The 13807-nt window shown below is 35.4% G+C and overlaps 1 protein-coding gene across 3 annotated transcripts in view; it reads right to left on the bottom strand.

The window, feature by feature from the left end:
- Positions 1 to 4463: 4463 nt before the first annotated feature.
- LOC110211523 (sodium channel protein type 1 subunit alpha) overlaps positions 4464 to 13807 on the bottom strand; it is a 207507-nt gene continuing 198163 nt past the window's right edge. For all 3 annotated transcript variants that reach the window (XM_020990890.2, XM_078146988.1, XM_020990889.2), the window contains one exon: positions 4464 to 7747. In XM_020990890.2, the coding sequence (XP_020846549.1) occupies positions 6582 to 7747 (1166 nt within the window). In that variant the 3' untranslated portion in view covers positions 4464 to 6581. The remainder of the gene's footprint in view (positions 7748 to 13807) is intronic.

The raw sequence follows: 13807 nt of genomic DNA, 5'->3' as shown, positions 1-13807 counted from the left end.
TAAGGGACTATAAAAGGTCTTCTGTAGCACCACATTTCAAAATTGTCAATTCTGCAGCATACAGCTTTCCTCATAGTCCTCATAATCCAACTGTCACAGCCAAACATTGCTACTGGAAAAACCATACCTTTGACTATATGGACCTTTGCCGACAAGATGTCTCTTCTTTTTAGTATGCTGTCCAAATTTGCCATAACTTTTCTTCCAAGGAGCATCTTTTAATTTCATAGCTGCAATTGCTGTCTGCAGGGACCTTTGAGCTCGAGAATATGAAATCTGACACTGCTTCCATTTTTTCTCCCTATTTTTTCCAAAAAGCAATGGGACCAGTTGCCAAGATCTTAAGTTTTTTTATGTTAAGCTTCAAGCCAGCTTTTACTCTCCTTTTTCACTCTCATCAAGAGGCTTCTTAATTCTTCTTCTGTTTCTGCCATCAGAGTAGTATTGTTTGCGTTTCTGATATGGTTGACATTTTTTCCTTGGCAATATTGTAACTCCCTAGTGACAATCTATTTTCTTCTAGCTATTTGGAGCTCCTCTCCTACTTGGCTCCTTCTAGGCCGTATAAAAGAGCCAGCAATAGAATCATATGAATGGCTTTATTTTCTTAACAGAACTAGAATTCTTTGGTTTGAAAGAAATCTTCCCTTTTTAAAAGAGGCAGCATCTTGGTGATCCTTGCATTTGGCAAAGAGTTGAGAAAGAAAAAGGTGTGATTTTTACATAGTCCTCAGGGGAAGTTTTAGGGTAGAAAGGGTGTAGCAAGACAATGGAAATGGTGGAAAGGATATAAGAAAAAGCCAATGAACATAGGTCCTCTATTCTTCATCTATTTTTCTTTTCTGGTGGCTTCATTAGATAAAGCATCACAATTTTTACACTTGAGGTAGAAAGATGGCAAGCCACAGCTCTTCCTCTGTCTTCTTGGATGTGAACAGTGCCTAATGACAAAATATGCTCAACAAGGCCCATGACAAGTGTAGGGTTGTATTCTAATTCCATCTCTTTTAGAGACATACTTGCATATGTATACTTTAAAAAATTATTGGTAATAATTATATTCTCAGTTTATGAGTAATTTTGATAGACATATTTTATACTGTCAGAAAGTTTCCCCAAAGTCCATGGATTTGCAGATTATTGCATATTACTTTCATGTTCTCTCAAGCAAAATCATCTATTTGAGTGGTTTTCAGCCTACCACAACACATTAACAACTACTGCTTAAAAGTTGCTCTTTAATTGATTAAATTGTGCATATGGGTGTGTAGCTTCTAAATTGTTTGGGATTTTTTTTGCACCTGGCTACCTGTGAATATCATTGGTGAGAGTTAGTCCAGAGGTCTGCTAGCTTGTCAGTGAATTAACAGTTTCACAGATTAGCCTTAGAAAATGAATTCCTTTCTCCCCACCTCCCCACCCATATATCTGAAAGCAGGAGATGGATAGGATTGAATCCTAGTCATTTGGCCTGGAAATATTCATAATAACTTACATTCATATAGTGCTTGCAAGATTCAGAAAGTGGTTTACATGATTTAATTTTATCCCCACAACAACTTTATTTTACAGATGAAGGAAATGGCTCAGAGTCACTAAACAACTTGTTCAAATTTATACATCTAGGAAATAGCAGAATACAAAAATGGACCTAAGCCCTTTGACTTAAAAGTAAGCTCTCCACTGTGTGAAACCACATCCACTGTAGTATTTCCCAAAGGAATGAAAAAATTGGCATGTGGAATTGCTAAAATTTTGTGTGTGATTATTGATCCTTGAGGAATCACAGAGAATGTGAGAGGATTATAAAACCATTTGGGGGTTGTCTGGAAATTGCTGTTTGCCAACAGATCCTTCCAAAACTGCAAAGTGATCCTGAAGAATCAAAATTTGAGGTGTCCAAAGAGCAATAGAGAGCTACATGGTGGGCTTAAGAAATGGTAGCATAGTACTAATAATGTTTTGGACATAAGTGGCATAACTATATCAAGAAATTGTGTTATTAGAAAGGCAAGTAGTGATGTATTGGTCATAGAGTAAAAGCAAGAGATGACAGATGAATAGTGTAGTCTACAAAACAGGTGACTACAGAATATTTAAAGACCTAAAGAAAAGCTCTTAGTCCAACCATACTTCCCATAGGGCAGGACATGGACAAGAATTACATGGGATTAGAAGGAATGAGTGGATTGCCATTCTCCTATTTTATGGAGGACTCACATCCATGAGATAATAGCTCCATTGAATTATATAAAGACTAAACCAAGGTTGGGAACCTGCGGTCTCGAGGCCACACGTGGCCTTCTAGGTCCTCAGGGGCGGCCTTCTGACTAAGTCCAATTTTTACAGAGCAAATCTTTTTATTAAGGGGATTTGTTTTGATTAAGTCCAACTTTTACAGAACAAATCCTTTTATTAAGGGGATTTGTTCTGCAAAAGTTGGACTTAGTCAAAGGGCCACCCCTGAAGACCTAGAGGGCCACGTGTGGCTTCAAGGCCACAGGTTCCCCACCCCTGCACTAAATCACTGATGTGGAGTTGAAGACAATAAAGTAACTATTAATTTAGATAGCAGTTTGCTTGAGTACAGAGAACTAATTCAAGAAAACTATAGGCATCTCTACTGATAGAGGCAAATTAACCAAGCAATAACATTTATCAAATACCTACTTTGCAACAGAGATAGTCCAACTTGTAGCTCTTCTCTAATTTCTAGTAGCAGCAAAATCACTTTTAGAGAATGGCTATTGCGTACTTATGTGAAGAAATGGGTGACTGTATAATTTAAAATGAAAAGCGTCCCCTTACATTTATGACTTTAAAAATGAAACCCAATGTTATAATATATAACGTAATGCCTTTTTATGGTGACAAAACCCAGAAGTCAGTGTACTAAAGTGAAATGAGCACTGGACTATGAATCAAGGGACCCCACTTCTCATTCTGGTTAAGGAAAACTTTACTTAAATTCTCAGGACCTCAGTTATCTCATCTATAAAATAAGTGACTAGATGCTTTTTCTGCTCCCTTGTGCCTTGAATGACCCATGGGCATGACTTGGGGTCTCTATCAAGTCTCAGTTGTGTCGGAATATAAGATTAGAAACCAGTTGAATGGGGGAAAAGACCCTTTTCTGTTGCTGTTTCATTTTATATCTGGACATATATCATCAATGTAATAGAAAATGTATAAAATGAGAAGTAGAAAATGTATGGAATGGAAATTATAGGGCTTATAATCAAATGGTCGCACTGAGTAACAATTAAGGACAACAATTCAAATGAACATCAGCTTCTTCATCTGTAAAATGAGGGAACTGGACTTGATAGTTCCCAATACCATTGATTTAGAGTGGGAAGGTACTTCCAAAATCATTCAGTCCACCCCCCCCCCAGTTGTATAGAAGAAAGTGAGGCCAAGAAGGATTTAGTGATTCACCCATGGCCCCACAGGTAGGGAAAGAGATGGCATTTGAACCCAGGTCCTCTGTCTGACTCCAAATCTGGCATTCTTCCCACAGCGCCACTTTGCCTCAGTCCCTCTCAGGGCTAAAATTCTGTAACTCTTAGGATTCAAATCTCAGTGAGACCTAAATATGATTATGCTAAACGGTACCATTAGCTATAATGAATAAGTAGCTTTCTGAATCATTTTACTCAAAGCTCTTAATGGAATGACATGTTCACAATCTATTTAATCCACTCCTTTGTTTCTGGGAAGAAACCAGCAAACAGCAATCCTTGTGTGGATTACAAAAACCACTGGAGACACTCCCATACTTTTGGCTTAGCTTGGTTAAATCAGTGAATTTCTCTACAACAAAAGAGTTGGTTGTTCTGTGTTGTGGAGAAAGGCAGTGGCCAGAACAGTGGGAAGGTGCTGTATGCTCCTAAGCGTTTCTTCTGACATGCTCAGGTCATGCTTCTCATTTCTCTCACCCAGCTGAGACTAATAGATACTAATCATATTAACTACCAGTTAGAGAACACTTCAAGGTTTGCAAAGCACTTTACATGTGTCATCTCATTTAATCCTCACAACAACCCTGTGAGGTAGGTACTATTATTATTATCTCCATTTTAAAAATAAGGAAACTGAGTCTGAGAGAATTTAAGTGACTTATTAAGGGTCACATAGCTAATAAATGAGGCAGAATTCAAACTTATTTTCCTGACTCCAAATCCAGCACTGTATTCATATCAATTGTGATGCTTCACTGCCTGTCTAGATTCTGATGATATAGTGCTACGGCATATTGAATGTATGTATGTGTGTGTGTGTGTGTGTGTGTGTGTGTGTGTGTGTGTGTGTCCAGCCAAGTCCAATTCTTGCTTTACAAGCTTGTTCTGCCTTTTTTTCTTCCTCTGAGGTGGCAGCTTCTCTGCTTTACTAACAATTATAAAATGCCTACAGCAATTATAAAGTGACATTCCTTCAAATGATAAAAAGAGGTTAGCTAAACATACAATAAAAAAGTAATCTTTATTATTTTGGCGCATTTGTAATGTTGCTTAGCATCATTTAGGGTAATAGTAGCATTTTCCTGCATGCAGTTCACAAATACAGTTTACTTAAGTAGTTTTAAGGGGGAAAAAGAGTCTACAGTTTGTGTAAGAAGTACAAAATGTTCTGATGTGACTGATCATACAAGTTCACTATTTGGTTCTTGTGAAAAAGAAAATATGGTGGAACCCATATTATATTTCAGACAGTTTTAGTGCTACATGACTCCAAAGGAAGTGAAAGAATGAAAGGTTAAAGATTAAAACCAAAGGGAACGACCACCTTAAATTGTCGATGCAGGCAGTTCCAGAAATTTTCAACAAAAATACACCTTTTTCTAATCTCAAAGTATAACTTGGAAGCAACTTGTGAACCCATTGTTTTCTTTTTAAATTTAAATCATTCAACATTGACAAATATAATTTGAAAAAGCAGAAATCTACAACTACCCTTCTTTTTTTTCATTTCCCACTTAGCAAATTTCTTCCATGAGAAAGTGCTATGGACAGAAAGTAAGAAAAGTGACTGTGACATCAACCTGAAGTTAATTTTCATTTCTTGTTTTATGTACATAATGCTGAAAAATAAAATAAAATGTTTTTTTACAGTATTTATATTTGGTTATAAAATTCTAAACACATTTTTAACAGGTTAAGCAGTTTATATCGTGTCTGTACAGTCTGTCTATACACCATAAGTTATTTACTTAAAATTTAAAAATACAAACCCCAAAGCTCTTAAAGTGCTGCAAACTATTGCTTAATGATTTAAAGGAATGAGCTCTGTTGGAGAAGTTCCATGACTTTACCACTGATAGATGGTTTCCCACATAGGAGATTCTCAACAGTGGAAAGAGCTGGATACAGCAGCATAGGCAATATAAACATGCATTGATAGCATCCAAACTATCTCTAATGGTACAGAATACATTATATTACCTGTTGAAAGCTTGCACTCTACACTTCTTGTGGTACATATTTGATGCAATAAATACTGTGCTCTGGTCATTATTTGTTTGCTCAAACATGCACCACAGAGTAAAATGTCTATTTACATAACACAGCGCATTTCATTAACACGGACACGTCAACCTTGTTGAGAGCTGAAGATGGCTAAACAAAGTACAGGATTAAGCAGAACTTTATAAAGGTTTCTTTTGGTCAATTCTATTTTCCAGGGGCAGCCTCATTAAGTTATTCAGTGTTCTGTTTTACACAATAAAGAAAAACATAACATTTGTGACTCTAGACATTTGTATGAAGTTTGCACCTACTGAGATACAATGGCCTGCCTAAAAACAATCCACTTATGTTCTTGGGTGGGGATGGGGGAGGCTTTCTGGGTATAAAAAGACTTATCTGGCTTTGATCAAACACAATCAGATAAGCACCTCCAATTTATTGCCCAACTCCCCTCCCAGAAACACTGAAGTAATTGAAAAATCCATTGATTTCCTTGTAACTTTTTCTCATGCAAGATCTTTAAGTGCAGCATGCCTTCATGCAAACCATTTCTTTGTGTATATTGGAGGATCCATAGGGTAGAACCCTCAGAGGTCATACCTGAAAAGTAGTTCTTAACCCCTTTTCCCAACATAAACCCCATTTACAAAAATAGTCACATATAACAGTCACATATAATAAACAACATATGAATTAAAAAAAAGATGGATCCACTAACAGATTTTGTAAAAATATGACAAATATGGCAGTTGAGATGCAAACAGTGGATACAATTACTATACTAAAGTATTTTATGTTACCCCCACCCGAAATTTTAGGTTTGCACCCCCTTTTAAACTGGTCCCTACAGTCTGAGTAGCCATTTGTCTTTTCTCTTCAGCAGTGTCAGCTGGTAGTGAGAACAGTAACCTCTTGTCAAGGTGGTCTCCCCTTTATGCAGAGTCACAGTTCGCTGACGAGGGGTCACTGTCTTATTATAGGCACTGACCTTAGAGTATATTTTTGTAAAAACAGTCAGTTTGGCATAGACCTCCGAATGGAGTCCTGTTGACAAAAATGCATCACCTTCCTAGACTGTAAACAATTTGTCACACAATCACTTTTATCTGCTTTTGTTTACTTTCCCTTGGCCTTATCATCTTTGTCTTCTCTCTCATGTTTCTCCAGGATTGGCTTTGTTACTCGGTCATAGGAAGGTGGGCAAGCCGCTGTAGACATGGTCAGATCTGTTTTTTCTGTGATAGAGTTTTCAATAAGAATGTCGTCTTTCACCAGAAGGTTTGCCCCACCTTTGAGTTTATTTTTGTTATAAGTAAATGAGGCTTGTTTTACCGTTCGCTTTAAAAGATGACGTCTGTAAGCCCGTTGAATGATAACAGCAGACACTTCCTCTTGCTTTCTTTTCAGTGTCGTGGTAATTGGCTCATAAGAGGCTTTGGAAGGATTAGATGCCATGAACCTCTCTTCCATCTGTATTCTGAGAGCATCCATCTCTCCACTCTCTCCCAAAACACGTTTTGTAAAAGCAAATAGGATGTCAAGGCAGTGAATTCGGTCCCCACTTACCATGGGCAAATCCATGGCAATAAGTTGAATTTTGTTTGGTTGTGGCAAATTGAGAGGTGGATCCAGCGCAGCTGCAAACTGAGAAAGTTTTTCAAATTCCATGAATTGAGTGGCATCAGGATCAAACTTCTCCCAAACCTCATAGAACATCTCAAAGTCATCCTCACTTAGTGGCTCAGCACTCTCTTCAGTAGCAACACTGAAGTTCTCCAGGATAACAGCAATGTACATGTTTACAACCACCAGGAATGAGATGATGATGTAACTGACAAAAAAGAAAATCCCAACAGATGGGTTGCCACAATCTCCTTTGACTGAGCTTCCAGGGTGAACTTTTTGAGGATCACAGTCTGGTGGTCCACTGTTAAGAATGGGTGCAAGCAAACCATCCCAACCAGCAGATGTAGTAATTTGGAAGAGGCAGATCATGCTGTTGCCAAAGGTCTCAAAGTTGAACATGTCATCGATTCCAACTTCCCTCTTGACATAGGCAAAGTTGGACATTCCAAAGATAGCATAGATAAACATGACCAGGAAAAGCAGGAGCCCGATGTTAAACAGAGCAGGGAGGGACATCATCAAAGCAAAGAGAAGTGTTCGGATTCCCTTTGCTCCTTTGATAAGACGAAGGATTCGTCCAATCCTGGCAAGACGGATTACACGGAAAAGAGTAGGGGACACGAAATATTTTTCTATCAGCTCTGCTAGAAACATACCTGTTAAAAAATGAAAAGTGAAGGAAAAACATTAATATAAGAATTCTTTTTTTAAATCTCTGAAAGACACAAAATTATTAACCTATTGATCTGGTTACCAATATTCATTCAACTTCAAATTCAGTTTAATTTTAACAAGTGAATACTTTTTTAACAATCATTCATTTATCTAGCATTTATTAGTCAGACCAACTCAGAATTTTAGAACATCTAACGGTGCTTTGCACATAGAAGGCATTCATAAATATTTGTTTATTAAATTGTATGAATTAGAGATAGGAAGAATTTTAGAAGTTACCAAGTTCAATCCCCTCATTTTATTGATCATATACCCACTGTAGGCATAGTCCATAGGAAGGAAGAAAACAGGCATTTATTAAGCACCTACTGTGTGCCAAGGGAAGAGCCAACAAAAGTAGTAGTCTTGTTCTCAACTCTCAAGGAACTTACCATGCAATAATAGATAAAAGATGTATGTATATGAAACAACCAGAAAACAACTCAATGCAATCAGCAGAATTTCCTTGTGCACTTCAAAAGTTTAATAACAACTTGTTGGCTATTATACTTTATGATAAACATACTCTACACCTGCTTATGATTCTGTCTTATGTCTCATCCTTAGACAAAGGAAAAATATTTTTAAAGATGAAGGGGTCGACTGTATTGTCTGACCAGCAGAATCAGTTGTGAGGAAAAAAAAGGTCAATTTGTCTTTAATTGTAATTTTCAGGTTGTTTCCATCATCCCTACAGTCTTAGTTAACATTTTAAAAGTACACAATGATTTTATGTGAAGGCTCTACATGAAACATACTATAGTACTATAGACTATTACTGGTTCTCAAAATGTGGTCTGGGACCACAAGGACCCCCCAAGACTCTTTCAGGGGATCTACAAGTTTAAAACTATTTTCATAATAAGATTAAGAACTTTTAATTTCTAATATGGTAAATATAGATATAACTCTCATAAAGTAAAGCTTTTTGGGAGGTCCTAAATAATTTTCAGAGAGTCCTGAGACTATAATTTGAGAACTGTTGAACTATATGAACAAGTTCTGTAGGAATTCAGAGTAGATAAGCATCTTTATAGGCTGGAACTGTATCATAGAAGGGGTTTTAAGCAAAGCTAAGCCTCAAAAAAAGGCAGGATTTGTCTTGAGAGAGAAGGAAGAATATTTGAAATATTCTCTTAAGGTCTTCAAAGTCATAGAAGCTCCAATTTAAGTCAGGGAAAAGTGTTGAAAGTTTCAGTTGAATTGATATGGTGCTAATTTTAAAAGGAGAGATTCAGTGGCAGAAAGGAGACTAGTTCTGAGGCTAGGTTTAAGCTATGATTGGGAAATATATAGACTGAGGGACTGAGAAAGTAGTGAGGGTTAGTAGAGTCTTGAAAAAGTTGATAGGGCTTTAATCAGAGTCCAGAGGCAGAAAGGAAAAGTTTCAGGAAGTTTTGAATCTCATTGTGATCAGAGGGAAATCAGGAGATTTCTATGCCTATACATTTGTGAACATTATTTGCAGTCATTCTGGTTATGATTAATTTTGAGCCTTTTCATGATCTCTGAGTTTCATTTTAGCTATTTACATTTTTTCTTGATAGAGGAAAATGGTTAGAATCACAGCATAATTAAAAATTAACAGAATTCTGTTCAATCACAACATTTAGCAAGTAAAAAATTTCAAAATGAATTTGCAGCATGGAATTATTTCAGTATAGCATTCTATATTTTATTCTTTGAAGGACCAATATAAACACTTAAAATAGTTCCAGTAAAGTCATCCTCTTCTCTTTGTCTTATCTGATAAAGCATGTTGTGGACTCTTGACAAATGCTATCTGATAAAGAAGACTCTTTTTTCTTTGGTCTAGAATAAGCTACTATGCTAAGACAAATTCTTTCCTTTATAACAATTTAAGCAATTCTTTTGGTTTAATATCTGTCTTCTCCAACTCAGTGTCTGACTCTAAGTGAATGTTTGCTTTGTAAGAAGCTATTGTTCTCTCTGGCTCACACATCTCCAGAGGAAATATAGGCATATCATCTCTGAAACTGACACACACACACACATCCATCACCTGTTGATGGGGTGTGTCAAACTCTTGGGTGAATAACTCAGGTTTACCTGTCTGTCTGTATCTTGTGCTAGTTTCTAGCAAGAGATCCTAGAAACAATATTGTAATGCAATCTCATTTAAAGTGAGATGTGTTTTTTGTCCTCTTAAAATGACTGTGAGATTTGATTCTCTATAGTAAAATAGATCTCAATGGAAAATACATTTGAAATTTGGCATTAAGGCAAAATGTTTATAGACTACAAGAATAAGAGCCACTTTTATAACCACAAGTACAACTATAATTATTCTATATTGATCTCTGAATACCTGGTATAGAATGCCTAACTTGACAAACCAATGAATTTTTTTCAGATAATTCAGAAATGTGTTCAACTATAATTAAATTTATGGTATTGTCTTATTATGCTTAATTTCTTCCATTACAATTTTGGGAAGCCATTATATAAGAAATGCTATTAATTTGAGATAATGGTACCTAGAGTGTAATACATTTATTCTAGATAATTTATTTAATCTGAATGCTGTGATTATATTGTAATAGTTAAAGACAGTCCTGAATGTGTAAAGGGGACTGCTCTGGTTTATTTACTTGGGAAGAACTGTTGATTTTTTTTTTATCTGGATGGCTGAGTGCCCTTTTAGTTAAAGAGGATCTATGATATTTTCATGGGAATCTTCTGGTTTACTCGGAAATCCCATTATCCGTGAGATGCCTTTGCTAAACTCACTAAATTTTTCTTGTCAACTCTGTGTAAAAGGTTTGGAAATAAAGGCTTTTGTAAATTCTACCCTGAGACTATAAGTGACTTGAGTCATTATCTTATGGAGATACTAAGCTCTTCTCCCAACACATGTATCCTAAAGTGGAGAATAATTTATTTATTTTATGACAAATTGTCTGGCCACTGACCCTGAAAATTGTGGAATTAAATCTATAATAGTATGTATTAAAATCACATCTTTGAGCCAACTTAGTTTTACCTGAATACCTTAATATATCCAAGCTAACAGTGACCAATATTTTCATTCTGAGTTATTAGTGAATAATTATGTATTCACTTTATGTATAAATCTCCAAAATGGGAACGTTTTATAATTTCTTCTTAATTGATTTTTATGTCAAGATGTATTTAAACTAGAAAAATAAAATGATGAATGAGTGCTTTTTGAAAGACCTTATATGCACTCAACAAGTATTTTCTATGAATGTTTTTAGTGTATTAATTTTTAACCAACTGTTATTGCTTGATAAAAAAAACAACTGCATGTAGTGGAACTTGCTATGTGGGATGGAACTGTAATTTGCTCTAAATTTTAAATTTAGATATAACTGTTTTTGCTATGCCAGTACTCTACCATTCAAGGGAAAGGCTCAGAAAAGTTTTCTCTGGAGACTGCTGTTGGTGAATGCTAATGACTGGGAAGGTTGAGAAGATGGCTTTACAAAGGTAATGGTAGGAGTCTATTGACTCAGTTTCCCCCACCGTGCTGTTTTCTTCCGAACAGAAATGTTTCCCATCTGGTTGATTCTGAGCCTGACTGGGATACCTTATTGATAATGTGGAACTATGTTGAATAATTGGCTCTTCCAAAGTTAGCTATGACTTTTACCTGAAATCAAACAGTTTGGGCTATCCTTAAGCCTAAGGAAATAGTCCTGATTTTTTTGCAATATTATCCTTCCTCATTTTTTAACAACTTTCTCTGGCAATGGCAAGAAAACTACAAATGTTTTATAATGGATCTTTTCATTATAATCAACAATCATCTCTAAACTGCTATAATAGGGTACAAGTACAAAAGACCCTATTGTTTTGATTTTACCATTTTATCTTTGTGCTCATTTCTTGTCTTAACTTCCTCATCTGTGTGACTAGGGAAAATCTGTTTTTAGATTTGCTCAATATTTTAATAGTTATTTATTCATGTCTAAGATTACATAGTATCACATCTTTCTGGATGATATGAGGATAATATATACCCTCAAAGAGGGACAGGAGTATATACATCTCTCTTTCTCTACACACACACGCGCACACACACACACACACACACACACACACACACGCACGTGCGCACATATACACATCCTCAAAGGGGGACAGGATAAAGATGTGATGTGATAAAGATAGAAAAGTTTTATTTTATTCTTTAATGTGGTAGTAAAGTTTACTTTGGTGAAGGCAACAACATTAGAGTGTTCCACTTGAGAACTAGGATGTATATGATTGTCACTCAAATGTTTCATTGGTTAAAGGAATATGTCTAAAACTTTCTGAGATAGCTATATTTGTATTAATGTCCTTAAATTTTCTGCTGTTGTGCCAGTGAAAAACAATGAAAAAGGTTAAGTAATGATGATACTCTTAAATGCTATATTTTAAAATTCTACCCTGGAGGTGTTAGGGAACTACTGGATTTCTTTCTTGTACATATGAATATTCACAGATGCCTATCCACACAGATGTTTTAGTAATAAATTTTGAATATGTTTTTCTAAAAGGCTTTAGATATGTTTTAATGATAGGCTTTTGGATATGTTTTAGTAATTGTTGATAAAGTCTCAAGTTGGATAGAAACTCTCACATATAGAATTATTTTTAATTGTCAAGAAACTTTTAAAACTCCTATACCTACAAGTACATACATTGGGAAAAGAGATGAAAATACTTGCGGTCTTCAGGATGACTACAAGTACAGAGTCCCACATGATGAGTTTTTAAAGTCACAAAACCTTAAAGCACTAAACTTTAGGAAAAAGATTCGACTTAATTTGTTGAAGCTCATACATTAAATGGACTGGTTGTCCATAGTATTTCAGTACAAGAAAGATATTTAAGTGCTTGTAATTAAAAAAAATAAAGTCTGCAGTGTGTTCTAATTGTCTGGTTAACAGGCCAGTTTTCAAATTCAGACAACACATAGGAGTTACTAATTATAAAGAATCAATTTTTAACATCATAGCTAATTTTTTGTTACTAAAACTTCAAATAATTTAAAAACATTTTATATCTTATTTTCTGAGCTTTTAAAAAAATCGATTTTTTTTCTGTTTGAGATCTTTTTCTCTCCCTGATAATATCAAGACACAGCAAAACTTATTTTAAATAAGTCTAATTCTTTGGCCCATGGATAGCATTATCCATATCATGTATAGGGTTCAGGTATGCATAGAAAAAACAAATAGTATGTGAAAACTGAAATTCCCTAAATTTTCAGATAAGTTATAGGCAGCCTAATTTGATGTTCTTCCTATAGTGCTATCATTTATAATGTTAACTCTGTAAGGTTTGAACTGGCTTTAATCACATAAAATAATTACTGAAAGGCCAGTTTGAGTAAGTTTTGTCAGGCCTTATGAAATTATGCTTAGTATTATCACTAGCAGGTTTAAGCACCATTACCTCTGGGAATCTCTGCAAGTGACTTGGAACCTGGGAAGTGGATCTATGGGGAGGAACATTTCTTTAAAACTGCCTTAGAAAAAAACACCCATTCCAGATATTGTTATCAACTGAAACTCTGGTTAGGGATATTAGGTTGTTGACTCAGGGACTAATATCTGTGAGTTTCAATGAACTGAACTGAATACTTTGTGAACAGTTGTCAAGGCCAGACCCTTTTGACAGAATTTCTAAGGTAAAATGTTTCCCAGGAGCAGACAACTCTGTGAGGTAGACAGCTAAACCCAGGATGACAAGAAAAAAATACGTTGTTTAAGTGAACAAAACTGAATTTTGTACATATGTGTTTGACCAAACCCTTAATCTTTTAAAAATGGAAATAAAAACCTTTAAAATGAACAAAAAAGCACTAACATATTACATAAATACCTTGTTTTTTTCTAGGAAAAATATATTTCAGATATAAGAAGAATATAAAACTCTCAAGTCTCCTCAGAGGACACATTGTAGTGTTCAAGGCTAAATACGAATCAAAGATGAATTCTTATCATCATCTATTGTCAGTCACTCTACAC

This window comes from Phascolarctos cinereus, unplaced genomic scaffold (assembly GCF_003287225.1).
Source record: "Phascolarctos cinereus isolate Bilbo 61053 unplaced genomic scaffold, phaCin_HiC Scaffold_726;HRSCAF=1367, whole genome shotgun sequence".
NCBI lineage: Eukaryota > Metazoa > Chordata > Mammalia > Diprotodontia > Phascolarctidae > Phascolarctos > Phascolarctos cinereus.
This window is presented reverse-complemented; position numbering and strand designations above follow the sequence as displayed.